Source organism: Oncorhynchus nerka, linkage group LG7 (genome assembly GCF_034236695.1).
Source record: "Oncorhynchus nerka isolate Pitt River linkage group LG7, Oner_Uvic_2.0, whole genome shotgun sequence".
In the NCBI taxonomy this organism is placed as follows: domain Eukaryota; kingdom Metazoa; phylum Chordata; class Actinopteri; order Salmoniformes; family Salmonidae; genus Oncorhynchus; species Oncorhynchus nerka.
Window position 1 is genome coordinate 4,507,868 of NC_088402.1, and position 21,501 is coordinate 4,529,368.

A 21,501-nucleotide genomic window follows, 5' to 3' on the forward strand; every position below is an offset into this window, starting at 1 on the left:
TATACAACAATACAGGTAGTATATACAATACAGATAGTATACACAACAATACAGATAGTATATACAATACAGATAGTATATACAATACAGATAGTATATACAATACAGATAGTATATACAACAATACAGGTAGTATATACAATACAGATAGTATACACAACAATACAGATAGGAATTACAACAATACAGATAGTATACACAACAACACAGATAGTATACACAACAACACAGATAGTATATACAACAATACAGATAGTATATACAACAATACAGGTAGTATATACAACAACACAGATAGTATACACAATACAGATAGTATATACAATACAGATAGTATATACAATACAGATAGTATATACAATACAGATCGTATATACAATACAGATAGTATATACAACAACACAGGTGGTATATACAACAACACAGATAGTATATACAACAATACAGGTAGTATATACAACAACACAGATAGTATACACAATACAGATAGTATATACAATACAGATAGTATATACAATACAGATAGTATATACAATACAGATAGTATATACAATACAGATAGTATATACAACAATACAGGTAGTATATACAATACAGATAGTATATACAACAACACAGGTGGTATATACAATACAGATAGTATATACAATACAGATAGTATATACAACAATACAGGTAGTATATACACCAATACAGATAGTATACACAACAACACAGATAGTATATACAACAACACAGATAGTATATACAACAACACAGATAGTATATACAACAATACACAACAACACAGATAGTATACACAACAATACAGATAGTATATACAACAACACAGATAGTATATACACAATACAAGTATATACAACAACACAGATAGTATATACAACAATACAGGTAGTATATACAACAACACAGATAGTATACACAACAATACAGGTAGTATATACAACAATACAGGTAGTATACACAACAATACAGGTAGTATATACAACAACACAGATAGTATACACAACAATACAGGTAGTATACACAATACAGATAGTATACACAGCAATACAGGTAGTATATACAACAACACAGATAGTATACACAACAATACAGGTAGTATACACAATACAGATAGTATACACAACAACACAGATAGTATATACAACAACACAGATAATATACAACAATACAGGTAGTATACACAACAACACAGATAGTATACACAACAACACAGGTAGTATATACAACAACACAGATAGTATACACAATAACACAGGTAGTATATACAACAATACAGGTAGTATATACAACAATACAGGTAGTATATACAATACAGATAGTATATACAACAACACAGATAGTATACACAACAACACAGATAGTATATACAACAACACAGATAGTATACACAATAACACAGGTAGGGCATACAACAATACAGGTAGTATATACAACAATACAGGTAGTATATACAATACAGATAGTATATACAACAACACAGATAGTATATACAACAACACAGATGGTATATACAACAACACAGATAGTATACACAACAACACAGATAGTATATACAACAACACAGATGTATATACAACAACATAGATAGTATACACAACAATACAGATAGTATACACAACAACACAGATAGTATACACAACAACACAGATAGTATATACAACAACACAGATAGTATACACAATAACACAGGTAGTATATACAACAATACAGGTAGTATATACAACAATACAGGTAGTATATACAATACAGATAGTATATACAACAACACATATAGTATATACAACAACACAGGTAGTATATACAATACAGATAGTATATACAACAACACAGATAGTATACACAACAATACAGGTAGTATATACAACAACACAGATAGTATATACAACAACACAGGTAGTATATACAATACAGATAGTATATACAACAACACAGATAGTATACACAACAATACAGGTAGTATATACAACAACACAGATAGTATACACAACAATACAGGTAGTATATACAATACAGATAGTATATACAACAACACAGATAGTATACACAACAACACAGATAGTATACACAACAATACAGGTAGTATATACAATACAGATAGTATATACAACAACACAGATAGTATACACAACAACACAGATAGTATACACAACAATACAGGTATATATACAACAACACAGGTAGTATACACAACAATACAGGTAGTATATACAATACAGATAGTATATACAACAACACAGATAGCAACACAACAACACAGATAGTATACACAACAATACAGGTAGTATATACAATACAGATAGTATATACAACAACACAGATAGTATACACAACAACACAGATAGTATACACAACAATAGTATATACAATACAGGTAGTATACACAACAATACAGATAGTATATACAATACAGATAGTATACACAACAACACAGGTAGTATACACAACAACACAGGTAGTATATACAATACAGATAGTATATACAACAATACAGATAGTATATACAATACAGATAGTATATACAACAACACAGATAGTATATACAACAATACAGATAGTATACACAACAATACAGATAGTATATACAACAATACAGGTAGTATATACAACAATACAGGTAGTATACACAACAACACAGATAGTATACACAATACAGATAGTATACACAACAACACAGATAGTATACAAATACAGATAGTATATACAATACAGATAGTATATACAATACAGATAGTATATACAATACAGATAGTATATACAACAACACAGGTACAACAACACAGATAGTATATACAACAATACAGGTAGTATATACAACAACACAGATAGTATACACAATACAGATAGTATATACAATACAGATAGTATATACAATACAGATAGTATATACAATACAGATAGTATATACAATACAGATAGTATATACAACAATACAGGTAGTATATACAATACAGATAGTATATACAACAACACAGGTGGTATATACAATACAGATAGTATATACAATACAGATAGTATATACAACAATACAGGTAGTATATACAAATACAGATAGTATATACAACAACACAGATAGTATACACAACAATACAGATAGTATATACAACAACACAGATAGTATATACAACAACACAGATAGTATATACAACAATACAGGTAGTATATACAATACAGATAGTATATACAACAACACAGATAGTATATACAACAATACAGGTAGTATATACAATACAGATAGTATATACAATACAGATAGTATATACAACAACACAGATAGTATACACAACAACACAGATAGTATATACAACAACACAGGTAGTATATACAATACAGATAGTATATACAACAACACAGATAGTATACACAACAATACAGGTAGTATATACAACAACACAGATAGTATATACAACAACACAGGTAGTATATACAATACAGATAGTATATACAACAACACAGATAGTATACACAACAATACAGATAGTATATACAACAACACAGATAGTATACACAACAACACAGATAGTATACACAACAACACAGGTAGTATACACAACAATACAGGTAGTATATACAATACAGATAGTATATACAACAACACAGATAGTATACACAACAACACAGATAGTATACACAACAATACAGGTAGTATATACAATACAGATAGTAAATACAACAACACAGATAGTATACACAACAACACAGATAGTATACACAACAATACAGGTAGTATATACAACAACACAGGTAGTATACACAACAATACAGGTAGTATATACAATACAGATAGTATATACAACAACACAGATAGTATATAACAACACAGATAGTATACACAACAATACAGGTAGTATATACAATACAGATAGTATATACAACAACACAGATAGTAGATATATACACAACAATACAGGTAGTATATACAACAACACAGGTAGTATACACAACAATACAGATAGTATATACAACAATACAGATAGTATATACAACAATACAGAGTATATACAATACAGTATATATACAACAATACAGGTAGTATATACACAATACAGGTAGTATATACAATACAGATAGTATACACAACAATACAGGTAGTATATACAACAATACAGATAGTATATACAATACAGATAGTAGTATATACAACAATACAGCTAGTATACACAACAACACAGGTAGTATACACAACAATACAGAGTATATACAACAATACAGGTATATACACAATAACACAGGTAGTATATACAATACAGATAGTATATACAACAACACAGGTAGTATATACAACAATACAGATAGTATATACAACAACACAGATAGTATACACAACAATACAGGTAGTATATACAACAACACAGATAGTATAAACAATACAGATAGTATACACAACAACACAGGTAGTATATACAATACAGATAGTATACACAATACAGATAGTATATACAACAACACAGATAGTATATACAATACAGATAGTATATACAACAACACAGATAGTATACACAACAACACAGGTAGTATACACAACAATACAGGTAGTATATACAATACAGATAGTATATACAACAACACAGATAGTATACACAACAATACAGGTAGTATATACAATATAGTATACACAACAACACAGGTAGTATACACAACAATACAGGTAGTATACACAACAACACAGGTAGTATACACAACAACACAGATAGTATATACAACAACACAGGTAGTATACCCAACAATACAGATAGTATACACAATACAGATAGTATACACAACAACACAGGTAGTATACACAACAACACAGGTAGTATATACAACAATACAGATAGTATATACAACAATACAGATAGTATATACAATACAGATAGTATATACAACAACACAGATAGTATATACAACAATACAGATAGTATATACAACAATACAGATAGGTACAGATATATATACAACAACACAGATAGTATATACAACAATACAGATAGTATACACAACAATACAGATAGTATATACAACAATACAGGTAGTATATACAACAATACAGGTAGTATACACAACAACACAGATAGTATACACAATACAGATAGTATACACAACAACACAGATAGTATACACAATACAGATAGTATATACAATACAGATAGTATATACAATACAGATAGTATATACAATACAGATAGTATATACAACAACACAGGTGGTATATACAACAACACAGATAGTATATACAACAATACAGGTAGTATATACAACAACACAGATAGTATATACAATACAGATAGATATACAATACAGATAATATACAATACAGATAGTATATACAATACAGATAGTATATACAATACAGATAGTATATACAACAATACAGGTAGTATATACAATACAGATAGTATATACAACAACACAGGTGGTATATACAATACAGATAGTATATACAATACAGATAGTATATACAACAATACAGGTAGTATATACACCAATACAGATAGTATATACAACAACACAGATAGTATACACAACAATACAGATAGTATATACAACAACACAGATAGTATATACAACAACACAGATAGTATATACAACAATACAGGTAGTATATACAATACAGGTAGTATATACAACAACACAGATAGTATATACAACAATACAGGTAGTATATACAATACAGATAGTATATACAATACAGATAGTATATACAACAACACAGATAGTATACACAACAACACAGATAGTATATACAACAACACAGGTAGTATATACAATACAGATAGTATATACAACAACACAGATAGTATACACAACAATACAGGTAGTATATACAACAACACAGATAGTATATACAACAACACAGGTAGTATATACAATACAGATAGTATATACAACAACACAGATAGTATATACAACAATACAGGTAGTATATACAACAACACAGATAGTATACACAACAACACAGATAGTATACACAACAACACAGGTAGTATATACAACAATACAGATATACAATACAGATAGTATATACAACAACACAGATAGTATACACAACAACACAGATAGTATACACAACAATACAGATATACAATACAGATATATACAACAACACAGATAGTATACACAACACAGATAGTATACACAACAATAGTAGTATATACAACAACACAGGTAGTATACACAACAATACAGGTAGTATATACAATACAGATAGTATATACAACAACACAGATAGTATACACAACAACACAGATAGTATACACAACAATACAGATAGTATATACAATACAGATAGTATACAACAACACAGATAGTATACACAACAACACAGATAGTATACACAACAATACAGGTAGTATATACAACAACAGATAGTATACACAACAATACAGATAGTATATACAACAATACAGATAGTATATACAACAATACAGATAGTATATACAATACAGATAGTATATACAACAATACAGGTAGTATATACAACAATACAGGTAGTATATACAATACAGATAGTATACACAACAATACAGATAGTATATACAACAATACAGGTAGTATATACAATACAGATAGTATATACAACAACACAGATAGTATATACAACAATACATAGTATACACAACAACACAGGTAATACAGACAATAGTATATACAACAATACAGGTAGTATACACAATAATATATACAATACAGATAGTATATACAACAACAGATAGTATATACAACAATACAGATAATACAACAACACAGATAGTATACACAACAATACAGGTAGTATATACAACAACACAGATAGTATAAACAATACAGATACATACACAACAACACAGTATATATACAATACAGATAGTATACACAATACAGATAGTATATACAACAACACAGATAGTATATACAATACAGATAGTATATACAACAACACAGATAGTATACACAACAACACAGGTAGTATACACAACAATACAGGTAGTATATACAATACAGATAGTATATACAACAACACAGATAGTATACACAACAATACAGGTAGTATATACAATACAGGTAGTATACACAACAACACAGGTAGTATACACAACAATACAGGTAGTATACACAACAACACAGGTAGTATACACAACAACACAGATAGTATATACAACAACACAGGTAGTATACCCAACAATACAGATAGTATACACAATACAGATAGTATATACAACGTTAAAAAAGTAATAGACACTCACCGTCAAAGATCTCCAACTCGTCAAACTGCCGGCTGGTCTGGAAGTGTTGTATAGTAAATGTGATGTTGTAGCCCGGCTCTACCTTGACCACCCAGGAACAGGACTCAAAGTGGGGGAAGCCGCTACCGGGGGACTGGCTCATGATGACACCCGTGGAGGCTGTTAGGACCTCGTTCATGGGACACGTCACTGTGAGGGGAGATAGAGGGACAGTCAGTCAACAGGTAGATAGTGTTTGTTTTGTGGGCTATTTTTTCATATCTTGAGGGACTTGCATTGAGTAAGGTGTTGGGTATCACTGTGGGAGGAGACAGAGGGGGAAACGTGGTCAATAATGAGAGCATACTTGAAATCGGTACTATCAGACTGTGATCTTGACCTGACAGACTTGCAGCTAGGAAAGTGTCATGAGGAGAGTCCTTAGTAACGTTGGTTGTGATGTACTGTAGTTGAATCACTAACAGTCAAGTCTAGATTAAGTCTCAAATACTGGACAATTTAGTCAAGTGCACCTTGACAACTGATAGGAGTGGAACACCAAAGCACTCATTGCAAATGGCCCTGTCCGGGGGTGTCATCGGATGGGGCCACAGTGTCTCCTGACCCCTCCTGTCTCAGCCTCCAGTATTTATGCTGCAGTAGTTTATGTGTCGGGAGGCTAGGGTCAGTTTGTTATATCTGGAGTACTTCTCCAGGGAAAGGGACAGGGACAGGGAAAGGACCAGGGAAAGGGACAGGGAAAGGACCAGGGAAAGGACCAGGGGAAAGGGACAGGGGAAAGGGACAGGGAAAGGACCAGGGAAAGGACCAGGGAAAGGGACAGGGAAAGGACCAGGGAAAGGACCAGGGGAAAGGACCAGGGAAAGGGACAGGGAAAGGACCAGGGAAAGGACCAGGGGAAAGGACCAGGGAAAGGACCAGGGGAAAGGGACAGGGGAAAGGACCAGGGGAAAGGGACAGGGAAAGGACCAGGGAAAGGGACAGGGAAAGGACCAGGGAAAGGACCAGGGGAAAGGGACAGGGAAAGGACCAGGGAAAGGGACAGGGAAAGGGACAGGGAAAGGACCAGGGAAAGGGACAGGGAAAGGACAGGGAAAGGACCAGGGAAAGGGACAGGGAAAGGGACAGGGAAAGGACCAGGGGAAAGTACCAGGGAAAGGGACAGGGAAAGGACCAGGGAAAGGGACAGGGAAAGGGACAGGGGAAAGGACCAGGGGAAAAAACCAGGGACAGGGACAGGGAAAGGACCAGGGGAAGGGGACAGGGAAATGGACAGGGAAAGGGACAGGGAAAGGACCAGGGGAAGGGGACAGGGAAAGGACAGGGAAAGGACCAGGGGAAAGGACCAGGGAAAGGGACAGGGAAAGGACCAGGGGAAGGACCAGGGACAGGGACAGGGAAAGGACCAGGGGAAGGGACAGGGAAAGGACCAGGGAAAGGGGACAGGGAAAAGGACCAGGGAAAAGGGGACAGGGAAAAGGACCAGGGAAAATGACAGGGAAAGGGACAGGGGAAAGGGACAGGGGAAAGGGACAGGGAAAGGACCAGGGAAAGGGACAGGGAAAGGGACAGGGAAAGGGACAGGGAAAGGACCAGGGAAAGGGACAGGGAAAGGGACAGGGAAAGGGACAGGGAAAGGGACAGGGAAAGGGACAGGGAAAGGACCAGGGGAAAGTACCAGGGAAAGGGACAGGGAAAGGACCAGGGAAAGGGACAGGGAAAGGGACAGGGGAAAGGACCAGGGGAAAGGACCAGGGACAGGGACAGGGAAAGGACCAGGGGAAGGGGACAGGGAAAGTAACAGGGAAAGGGACAGGGAAAGGGACAGGGAAAGGACCAGGGGAAGGGGACAGGGAAAGGACCAGGGAAAGGACAGGGAAAGGACAGGGAAAGGACCAGGGAAAGGACCAGGGGAAAGGGACAGGGAAAGGACCAGGGGAAAGGGACAGGGAAAGGACCAGGGGAAAGGAGCAGGGGAAAGGACCAGGGAAAGGGACAGGGAAAGGACCAGGGGAAGGACCAGGGACAGGGACAGGGAAAGGACCAGGGGAAGGGACAGGGAAAGGACCAGGGAAAGGGGACAGGGAAAAGGACCAGGGAAAAGGGGACAGGGAAAAGGACCAGGGAAAAGGACAGGGAAAGGGACAGGGAAAGGGACAGGGAAAGGGACAGGGGAAAGGGACAGGGAAAGGACCAGGGGAAAGGGACAGGGAAAGGACCAGGGAAAGGACCAGGGGAAAGGGACAGGGAAAGGACCAGGGGAAAGGGACAGGGAAAGGACCAGGGAAAGGACCAGGGGAAGGGGACAGGGGAAAGGGACAGGGGAAAGGGACAGGGAAAGGACCAGGGGAAAGGGACAGGGAAAGGACCAGGGAAAGGACCAGGGGAAGGGGACAGGGAAAGGACCAGAGGAAAGGACCAGGGGAATGGGACAGGGAAAGGACCAGGGGACAGGGACAGGGAAAGGACCAGGGGAAAGGACCAGGGGAAAGGACCAGATGAAAGGGACAGGGAAAGGACCAGGGGAAAGGACCAGGGGAAAGGGACAGGGAAAGGACCAGGGGAAAGGACCAGGGGAAAGGACCTGGGGAAAGGATAGGGAAAGGGACAGGGAAAGGACAGGGAAAGGACCAGGGGAAAGGGACAGGGAAAGGACCAGGGGAAAGGACCAGGGGAAAGGACCAGGGGAAAGGGACAGGGAAAGGACCAGGGGAAAGGACCAGGGGAAAGGACCTGGGGAAAGGATAGGGAAAGGGACAGGGAAAGGACAGGGAAAGGACCAGGGGAAAGGACCACTTCATACAGCTTCCGATGCTATTGAACAATCTAATGAACAGCTAAATCTCGACATTGATCTGAATTCCCCTTATCAGGCACCAGGACGTCAGCAGGTGGACCTCCTAATGCATGTTGGTGATATTACATCAGAGCCTGTCCTCTTCCTGTCTCTGTGACAGACAGGCAGCTACAACGGGCCAAAGGCTAATGCTAAACCTGCCCCTGAGACATTTGTGAACATTTGTGTGTGTACATACCCTGTGTGTGTGTGTGTGTGTGTGTGTGTGTGTGTGTGTGTGTGTGTGTGTGTGTGTGTGTGTGTGTGTGTGTGTGTGTGTGTGTTTATGTGTGTGTGTTTATATGTGTATGTGTGTGTGTGTGTGTTTTATGTGTGTGTGTTTATATATATGTGTGTGTGTGTGTGTGTGTGTGTGTGTGTGTGTGTGTGTGTGTGTGTGTGTGTGTGTGTGTGAGCCCTGTGTCTCTACGTGTGTCTCCATCTCTCAGCCCAGTGCTTGGTATTCCACGTGGAGCCTATTCATGACATTTCCTGACGGTTTCTACCCCCAGAATTATCAGACTTTCCAGAGTCCAAGGCATTTAGACGTGGAGGAAATGTATAAAGGCTCTCTCTGTCTCTCTGTGCATAAGAGCAGAACCTTGAACATGGCCGACCACATGAGAGGTGGGGAAGGTGGAGATCGGAGGGGGGAGTAAAACCAACCGGGGTATAGTTTAATCTTCATCATCATAGCATGAAACAATGTTAATTATTTTGTCTTTAGTGGAACATCGGGGTCTGTGATGTTTGAATTGTTGAATTGAAAATGACCCCTGAGATACTTAAAGCTGTTTAGACCAATCATAGTTTAGACCAATCATAGTTTAGACCAATCATAGTTTAGACCAATCATAGTGGAGACCAATCATAGTTTAGACCAATCATAGTTTACACCAATCATAGTTTAGACCAATCATATTTTATTTATTTCACCTTTATTTAACCAGGTGGAGAACAAGTTCAATCACCTAGTTTAGACCAATCATGGAGTCAATAATACAGTAAAAAAACAAAAAAACAAAAAAACAAAAAACAAGTCTATAGTGGCAGACCAATCATAGTTTAGACCAATCATTTAGTCATAGGACCAATCATAGTTTAGACCAATCATAGTGGAGAGCAGATGTTTCAAAGGGCTTCATGGGAAACATGTTTACATTGCCATGTGAAATAGATAATAAACTACAAGGAAGAGAGAAAAAAACAAGGTAAATAATCGATAAAAAATTAACTGTAAACATTACACTGAAGTATTTAATAATATAGACATTTCAAATGTTATTGGATGCGTACAGTGTTGTAACAATGTGCAAAAGGGAAAATAAATCAACATAAATATGGGTTGTATTTACAATGGTGTTTGTTCTTCACTGGTTGCCCTTTTTCTTGTGGCAACAGGTCACAAATCTTGCTGCTGTGATGGCACACTGTGGTATTTCACCCAGTAGATATGGGAGTTTTTCAAAATTGGATTTGTTTTCTAAATCTGTGTGTAATTTGAGGGAAATATGTGTCTCTAATATGGTCATACATTTGGCAGGAGGTTAGGAAGTGCAGCTCAGTTTCCATCTCATTTTGTGGGCAGTGAGCACATAGCCTGTCTTCTCTTGAGAGCCAGGTCTGCCTACGGTGGCCTTTCTCAATAGCAAGGCTATGCTCACTGAGTCTGTACATAGTCAAAGCTTTCCTTAAGTTTGGGTCAGTCACAGGGGTCAGGTATTCTGCCACTGTGTACTCTCTGTTTAGGGCCAAATAGTATTGCAGTTTGCTCTGTTTTGTTGTTGATTCTTTCCAATTAAATAATATTTTCGTTTTCTCAATGATTAGTTTGGGTCTAATTGTGTTGCTGTCCTGGGGCTCTGTGTTTGCGAGCAGAGTCCCCGTACAAGCTGCCTGAGGGAACTCCTCTCTAGGTTCATCCCTCTGTAGGAGAGGGGCTTTGTTATATAATATGGAAGGAATCACATATTTTTCAGTGGTTTTAGAATTTAACAGCTCTTTTCTGGATTTTGATCATTAGCGGGAATCGTCCTAAATCTGCTCCGCATGGATCATTTGGTGTTTTACATTGTACACTGAGGACACCACCACCACGAGACGTAAGACAAAATGGATTCAAACCGAAAGAAAACCTTGAGTACAGAAAGGTTTACTTCATTGAAATACCCAGTATACATGTGAACAACAGTTTTCACACACCAAAGTCTAAAGTTATTACAAACATCAAAACAACTGCAATCTCTGTTCAAACACCCTCAAAAACACACTTCCAACACCCTCAATAACACACTTACAACTACAGAGGTAGTGTGACAGCGGTCTCAAATCCTAACATCATGTGACAGGGGTCCTAAGTCCTAAGATCATGTGACAGGGGTCCTGAGTCTTAACATCATGTGACAGGGGTCCTGAGTCTTAACATCATGTGACAGGGGTCCTGAGTCTTAACATCATGTGACAGCGGTCTCAAATCCCAACATCATGTGACAGGGGTCCTAAGTCTTAACATCATGTGACAGGAGTCCTAAGTCTTAACATCATGTGACAGGGGTCCTGAGTCTTAACATCATGTGACAGGGGTCCTGAGTCCTAACATCATGTGACAGGGGTCCTGAGTCCTAACATCATGTGACAGGGGTCCTGAGTCTTAACATCATGTGACAGGGGTCCTGAGTCTTAACATCATGTGACAGGGGTCCTGAGTCTTAACATCATGTGACAGCGGTCTCAAATCCCAACATCATGTGACAGGGGTCCTAAGTCTTAACATCATGTGACAGGGGTCCTGAGTCTTAACATCATGTGACAGGGGTCCTGAGTCTTAACATCATGTGACAGGGGTCCTGAGTCCTAACATCATGTGACAGGGGTCCTGAGTCCTAACATCATGTGACAGGGGTCCTGAGTCTTAACATCATGTGACAGGGGTCCTGAGTCTTAACATCATGTGACAGGGGTCCTGAGTCTTAACATCATGTGACAGCGGTCTCAAATCCCAACATAATGTGACAGGGGTCCTAAGTCTTAACATCATGTGACAGGGGTCCTGAGTCTTAACATCATGTGCCAGGGGTCCTGAGTCTTAACATCATGTGACAGGGGTCCTGAGTCTTAACATCATGTGACAGGGGTCCTGAGTCTTAACATCATGTGACAGGGGTCCTGAGTGTTAACATCATGAGTCCTAACCATCTTAGGGTGAAAAGTCCCCATTGTGCCACCCGTTTTGTCCAAAGCCCCATATACTGTATGTTTTGTTTACTCCATGTGTAACTCTGTGTTGTTGTCTGTTCACACTGCTATGCTTTATCTTGGCCAGGTCACAGTTGTAAATGAGAACTTGTTCTCAACTAGTCTACCTGGTTAAATAAAGGTGAAATAAAATGTTAAAAATTGGAGTAGGTTAACCTGTGTCTCCTAGTCTGCCTCGAGGCAGCAGTAGGTTAACCTGTGTCTCCTAGTCTGCCTCGAGGCAGCAGTAGGTTAACCTGTGTCTCCTAGTCTGCCTCGAGGCAGCAGTAGGTTAACCTGTGTCTCCTAGTCTGCCTCGAGGCAGCAGTAGGTTAACCTGTGTCTCCTAGTCTGCCTCGAGGCAGCAGCAGTAGTAGTGACAGTAGGTTAACCTGTGTCTCCTAGTCTGCCTCGAGGCAGCAGTAGTAGTGACAGTAGGTTAACCTGTGTCTCCTAGACTGCCTCGAGGCAGCAGTAGGTTAACCTGTGTCTCCTACTCTGCCTCGAGGCAGCAGCAGTAGTAGTGACAGTAGGTTAACCTGTGTCTCCTAGACTGCCTCGAGGCAGCAGTAGGTTAACCTGTGTCTCCTAGTCTGCCTCGAGGCAGCAGCAGTAGTAGTGACAGTAGGTTAACCTGTGTCTCCTAGTCTGCCTCGAGGCAGCAGTAGGTTAACCTGTGTCTCCTAGTCTGCCTCGAGGCAGCAGCAGTAGTAGTGACAGTAGGTTAACCTGTGTCTCCTAGTCTGCCTCGAGGCAGCAGTAGGTTAACCTGTGTCTCCTAGTCTGCCTCGAGGCAGCAGTAGTAGTGACAGTAGGTTAACCTGTGTCTCCTAGTCTGCCTCGAGGCAGCAGCAGGTTAACCTGTGTCTCCTAGTCTGCCTCGAGGCAGCAGCAGGTTAACCTGTGTCTCCTAGTCTGCCTCGAGGCAGCAGTAGTAGTGACAGTAGGTTAACCTGTGTCTCCTAGTCTGCCTCGAGGCAGCAGTAGGTTAACCTGTCTCCTAGTCTGCCTCGAGGCAGCAGTAGTAGTGACAGTAGGTTAACCTGTGTCTCCTAGTCTGCCTCGAGGCAGCAGTAGGTTAACCTGTGTCTCCTAGTCTGCCTCGAGGCAGCAGTAGGTTAACCTGTGTCTCCTAGTCTGCCTCGAGGCAGCAGCAGTAGTAGTGACAGTAGGTTAACCTGTGTCTCCTAGTCTGCCTCGGGGCAGCAGTAGGTTAACCTGTGTCTCCTAGTCTGCCTCGAGGCAGCAGCAGTAGTAGTGATAGTAGGTTAACCTGTGTCTCCTAGTCTGCCTCGAGGCAGCAGTAGGTTAACCTGTGTCACCTAGTCTGCCTCGAGGCAGCAGTAGGTTAACCTGTGTCTCCTAGTCTGCCTCGAGGCAGCAGTAGTAGTGACAGTAGGTTAACCTGTGTCTCCTAGTCTGCCTCGAGGCAGCAGTAGGTTAACCTGTGTCTCCTAGTCTGCCTAGGAGCGTCTCCATTACTGATGACTTTGAATCAGAAATGCTAGCTGTGAACCTTGGGGGAGACGCGAGAACGGTTTAAATACAGACAAACATTAACACAGCTGCATAGGAATAATTGTGCGTGTGTGTGTGACTGCTTGTGCGTCACAGGCGGCCTGTAGCACATTAATTAAGGAGGATAGGCTCATAGTAATGGCTGGAATGGAATATATTGGATCGTATCAAACAAATAAAAAACATGGGTTTGATTCCATTCCGCTCAGCAGCCCCCTGTGGAGTAAATGGGCGCCACAGGCTGCATCAGTCGTGGGGAGGGAGTGAATGCATAATATGATTGTTTGTTGTATATGAGTTAATGTACGGATGGAGCCAGCTAAGAGCATGCTACGCTATGCTAGTTCAATATGAGTTAATGTACGGATGGAGCCAGCTGAGAGCATGCTACGCTATGCTAGTTCAATATGAGTTAATGTACGGATGGAGCCAGCTGAGAGCATGCTACGCTATGCTAGTTCAATATGAGTTAATGTTAATGTACGGATGGAACCAGCTGAGAGCATGCTAAGCTATGCTAGTTCAATATGAGTTAATGTACGGATGGAGCCAGCTGAGAGCATGCTACGCTATGCTAGTTCAATATGAGTTAATGTACGGATGGAGCCAGCTGAGAGCTTGCTAAGCTATGCTAATTCTATACGAGTTAATGTACGGATGGAGCCAGCTGAGAGCATGCTAAGCTATGCTAGTTCTTTATGTTGCATGTTTAACGCCTGAGGCTGAAAACAAGTTACCTCATCTGCAAGCACAGGGGTATATAAAGGTAGTACCCTAGTGTGAACAGAAGAGTTGATCTACCTTCATGCTATTCTAGTTACACACATGTAGTGCATGTTGAATGGGCAAGACTGTAATGTTAACATCTGTCAAACCTTTAGGTCAAATAATAGGATTCTACAGATGAATGTTGATGTCTACTCCACCCTGTCATGACCTGACAGCAGTTCACTAAAGGCAGTAGCACTTCTCCTATTTACAGAGTGACAGAGAGCAGTCTATTAGTCCCTGTAGTAAAATTCACAGAGTGATCAGTTAGTTGGATAAAACACGTGGTGAGATTGACCTTTCAGAGAGACGTCTCCCAAGTTTCACACTCACACAGCAGTGGAGTTGATGATATGAGAGAAGAGACAGAGAAAGAGAGACAGATAAAGAGAGAGAGGGAGACAGACAGACAGAGGGAGACAGACAGACAGACAGACAGACGGGGAGACAGACAGACAGAGGGAGACAGACAGACAGACAGACAGACAGACAGACAGACAGACGGAGAGACGGGGAGACAGACAGACAGACAGACAGACAGACAGACAGACAGACAGACAGACAGACAGACAGACAGACAGACAGACGGGAGACAGACAGACAGACAGACAGACAGACAGACAGACAGACAGACAGACAGACAGACAGACAGACAGACAGACAGACAGAAAAACAGACAGACAGACAGACAGACAGACAGACAGACAGACAGACAGACAGACAGACAGACGGAGAGACGGGGAGACAGACAGACAGACAGACAGACAGACAGACAGACAGACAGACAGACAGACGGGAGACAGACAGAAAGACAGACAGACAGACAAACAGACAGACAGACAGACAGACAGACAGACAGACAGACAGACAGACAGACAGACAGACAGACAGACAGACAGACAGACAGACAGACAGACAGACAGACAGAGAGAGAGGAGAGGCAGAGCATAAGCAAGAGCGAGAGAAAGGGTCAGAGACAGAGAGGAGCTTCACTATGCTGCTATGTTCCCTTTTATTCCAAATGGGACCCTATTCCCTATATAGTGCACTACTTTACTTTAGACCAGAACACTATGGGACATTATTCCCTATATAGTGCACTACTTTAGACCAGAACACTATGGGACATTATTCCCTATATAGTGCACTACTTTAGACCAGAACCCTATGGCACATTATTCCCTATATAGTGCACTACTTTAGACCATAACCCTATGGCACAATATTCCCTATATTTTGTATTATTTCCCCTTTATTTAACCAGGTAGGGCTAGTTGAGAACATGTTCTCATTTGCAACCTGGCCAAGATTAAGCAAAGGAGTGCGACAAAAACAACAACACAGAGTTACACATGGAGTAAAACAAACACACAGTCAATAACACAATAGAAACATCTGTATACAGTGTGTGCAAATGTAGAAGAGAAAGGGAGGTAAGGTAATAAATAGGCCATAGAGGCGAAATAATTACAATTTAGCATTAATACTGGAGTGATAGATGTGCAGATGATGATGTGCAAGTAGAGATACTGGGATGCAAAAGAGCAAGAGGGTAAGTAATAATATGGGGATGAGGTAGTTAGGTGGGCTATTTACGGATTGGCTGTGTGCAGGTATAATGATCGGTAGGCTGCTCTGACAGCTGGTGCTTAAAGTTAGAGAGGGAGATATGAGTCTCCAGCTTCAGTGATTATTGCAATTTGTTCCAGTCATTGGCAGCAGAGAACTGGAAGGAAAGGCGACCAAAGGAAGTGTTGGCTTTGGGGGTGACCAATGAAATATACCTGCTGGAGCACGTGCTACGGGTGGGTGTTGCTATGGTGACCAGTGAAATATACCTGCTGGAGCACCTGCTACGGGTGGGTGTTGCTATGGTGACCAGTGAGCTGAGATAAGGCAGGGCTTTACCTAGCAGAGACTTCTAGATGACCTGGAGTCAGTGGATTTGGCGATGAATATGAAGCGAGGGCCAGCCGACTAGAGCATACAGGTCGCAGTGGTGGGTGGTATAAGGTGCTTTGGTAACAAAACAGATGACACTGTGATAGACTGCATCCAGTTTGCTGAGTAGAGTGTTGGAGGCTATTTTGTAAATTACGTCGCCAGAGTCAAGGATAGGAAGGATAGTTCGTTTTACTAGGGTAAATTTGACAGCATGAGTGAAGGAGGCTTTGTTGCGAAATACGAAGCCAATTCTAGATTTAATTTTGGATTGGAGATGCTTAATGTGAGTCTGGAGGGAGAGTTTACAGTCTAGTAACCAGAACTGTCCAGAGTAGTAATGCTAGTCGGGCGGGAGGGTGCGGGCAGCAATCGGTTGAAGAGCATGCACTTAGTTTTACAAGCATTTAAGAGCAGCTGGAGGCCACGGAAGAAGGGTTGTATGGCGTTGAAGCTCGTTTGGAGGTTTGTTAGCACAGTGTCCAAAGAAGATCCATAAGAATACAGAATGGTGTCGTCTGCGTAGAGGTGGATCAGAGAATCACCAGCAGCAAGAGCGACATCATTGATGTATACAGAGAAAAGAGATGGCCCAAGAATTGAACCCTGTGGCACCCCATTGAGACTGCCAGAGGTCCGGACAACAGGCTCTCCGATTTGACACAATGAACTCTATCTGAGAACTAGTTGGTGAACCAAGTGAGGCAATCATTTGAGAAGCCAAGATTTTTTGAGTCTGCCGATAAGAATACGGTGATTGACAGAGTCAAAAGCCTTGGTCAGGTCGATGAAGACGGCTGCACAGTACTGTCTTTTATCGATGGCGGTTATGATATCGTTTAGTACCTTGAGCGTGACTGAGGTGCACCCATGACCAGCTCGGGAAACCAGAAGGGAGAAGGTACGGTGGGATTCAAAATGATCGTTGATCTGTTTGTTAACTTGGCTTTCGAAGATTTTAGAAAGGCAGAGCAGGATGGATGTAGGTCTGTAACAGTTTGGGTCTAGAATGTCTCCCCTTTAAAGAGGGGGATGACCGCGGTACTTTTCCAATCTTTGGAGATCTCAGACATTAAGAAATATAGGTTGAGTACTCTAGTAATAGGGGTTGCAAAAATTTCGGGCGGATAATTTTAGAAAGAGAGGGTCCAGATTGTCTAGCCCAGCTGATTTTCAGGGATCCAGATTATTGCACTACTTTAGAACAGGACCCTATGGCACCCTATTCCCTATATAGTACACTACTTTAAAACAGGACCCTATGGCACCCTATTCCCTATATAGTGCACTACTTTAGACGAGAGCCCAATACGGTGCCATTTGGAGGTATCCCAGTAATCCGGTTTGAGATGTGTTGTCACGACGATACTGTAAACCAAGGTCTTAGAACTCTACACTGACAGGAAGGAGAATAGAGGGGCTCAGAGACATGTCTATATTATTACCTGGTAACTACAGAGGAGGATTGTGTTTTTTTTTAATGTTCAGGAAATGTAGAAACAATAATACACCGATTTGACTAAATCCCCCCCCCCCCAACTAGCTAATGACTGGTCCCCCCCAACTAGCTAATGACTGGTCCCCCCACACTAACTAATGACTGGTCCCCCAACTAGCTAATGACTGGTCCCCCCACACTAACTAATGACTGGTCACCCCCAACTAGCTAATGACTGGTCCCCCCACACTAACTAATGACTGGTCCCCCCAACTAGCTAATGACTGGTCCCCCCACACTAACTAATGACTGGTCCCCCAACTAGCTAATGACTGGTCCCCCCACACTAACTAATGACTGGTCCCCCCACACTAACTAATGACTGGTCCCCCCACACTAACTAATGACTGGTCCCCCCAACTAGCTAATTACTGGTCCCCCCCACACTAACTAATGACTGGTCCCCCCAACTAGCTAATGACTGGTCCCCCAACTAGCTAATGACTGGTCCCCCCACACTAACTAATGACTGGTCCCCCCAACTAGCTAATGACTGGTCCCCCCACACTAACTAATGACTGGTCCCCCCACACTAACTAATGACTGGTCCCCCCCAACTAGCTAATGACTGGTCCCCCCACACTAACTAATGACTCCCCCAACTAGCTAATGACTGGTCCCCCCCACACTAACTAATGACTGGTCCCCCGCCCCCAACACTAATGACTGGTCCCCCCAACACTAATGACTGGTCCCCCCAACACTAATGACTGGTTCACCCCCACAATAACTAATGACTGGGCCCCCCCAACAATAACTATTGACTCGTCCCCCAACAATAACTAATGACTCGTCCCCCCAACTAGCTAATGACTGGTCCAACCCCAACTTACTAATGACTCCCCCCCACACTAACTAATGACTGGTCCCCCGCCCCCAACACTAATGACTGGTCCCCCGCCCCCCAACACTAACGACTGGTCCACTCCCAACACTAACTAATGACTGGTCCCCCAACACTAATGACTGGTCCCCCAACACTAATGACTGGTCCCCCCCAACACTAATGACTGGTCCCCCTCCCCAACACTAATGACTGGTCCCCCTCCCCAACACTAATGACTGGTCCCCCAACACTAATGACTGGTCCCCCAACACTAATGACTGGTCCCCCCAACACTAATGACTGGTCCCCCAACACTAATGACTGGTCCCCCAACACTAATGACTGGTCCCCCCCTACACTAATGACTGGTCCCCCCCCAACACTAATGACTGGTCCACTCCCAACACTAATGACTGGTCCCCCAACACTAATGACTGGTCCCCCCAACACTAATGACTGGTCCCCCAACACTAATGACTGGTCCCCCCAACACTAATGACTGGTCCCCACCCAACACTAATGACTGGTCCCCCCCAACACTAATGACTGGTCCCCCCCAACACTAATGACTGGTCCCCCAACACTAATGACTGGTCCCCCAACACTAATGACTGGTCCCCCAACACTAATGACTGGTCCCCCAACACTAATGACTGGTCCCCCAACACTAATGAATGGTCCACTCCCAACACTAACTAATGACTGGTCCCCCTTCCCCAACACTAATGACTGGTCCCCCCAACACTAACTAATGACTGGTCCCCCAACACTAATGACTGGTCCACTCCCAACACTAACTAATGACTGGTCCCCCTCCCCAACACTAATGACTGGTCCCCCTCCCCAACACTAATGACAGGTCCCCCCCAACACTAATGACTGGTCCCCCCAACATTAACTACTGACTGGTCCCCCCCAACACTAACTAATGACTGCCCCCCAACACTAATGACTGGTCTCCCCCAACACTAACTAATGACTGGTCCCCCAACACTAACTAATGACTTGTCCCCCAAAACTAATGAATGGTCCCCCCAACACTAACTAATGACTGGTCCCCCTCCCCAACACTAATGACTGGTCCCCCCCAACACTAACTAATGACTGCTCCCCCAACACTAATGACTGGTCCCCCAACACTAACTAATGACTGGTCCCCCAAAACTAATGACTGGTCCCCCCAACAATACCTAATGACTGGTCCCCCCAACATTAACTACTGACTGGTCCCCCCAAAACTAACTAATGACTGTCTCCCCCCCAACACTAATGACTGGTCCACTCCAACACTAATGACTGGTCACCCCCAACACTAACTAATGACTGGTCCCCCTCACCAACACTAATGACTGGTCCCCCTCCCCAACACTAATGACTGGTCCCCCAACACTAATGACTGGTCCCCCAACACTAATGACTGGTCCCCCCAACACTAATGACTGGTCCCCCAACACTAATGACTGGTCCCCCAACACTAATGACTGGTCCCCCAACACTAATGACTGGTCCCCCCAACACTAATGACTGGTCCCCCCAACACTAATGACTGGTCCCCCTCCCCAACGACTGGTCCCCCCAACACTAATGACTGGTCCCCCCAACACTAACTAATGACTGGTCCACCCCCAACACTAACTAATGACTGGTCCCCCTCCCCAACACTAATGACTGGTCC

At 42.0% G+C, this 21,501-nt stretch overlaps 1 protein-coding gene across 1 annotated transcript in view; it reads right to left on the reverse strand.

Moving 5' to 3' along the window:
• The window catches only part of csmd2 (CUB and Sushi multiple domains 2), a 726,975-nt gene that overhangs the window by 144,455 nt on the left and 561,019 nt on the right, over positions 1-21,501 (reverse strand). The window contains exon 17 of the mRNA XM_065020074.1: positions 7,206-7,394. Coding sequence (XP_064876146.1) covers positions 7,206-7,394 — 189 coding nt within the window. The remainder of the gene's footprint in view (positions 1-7,205; positions 7,395-21,501) is intronic.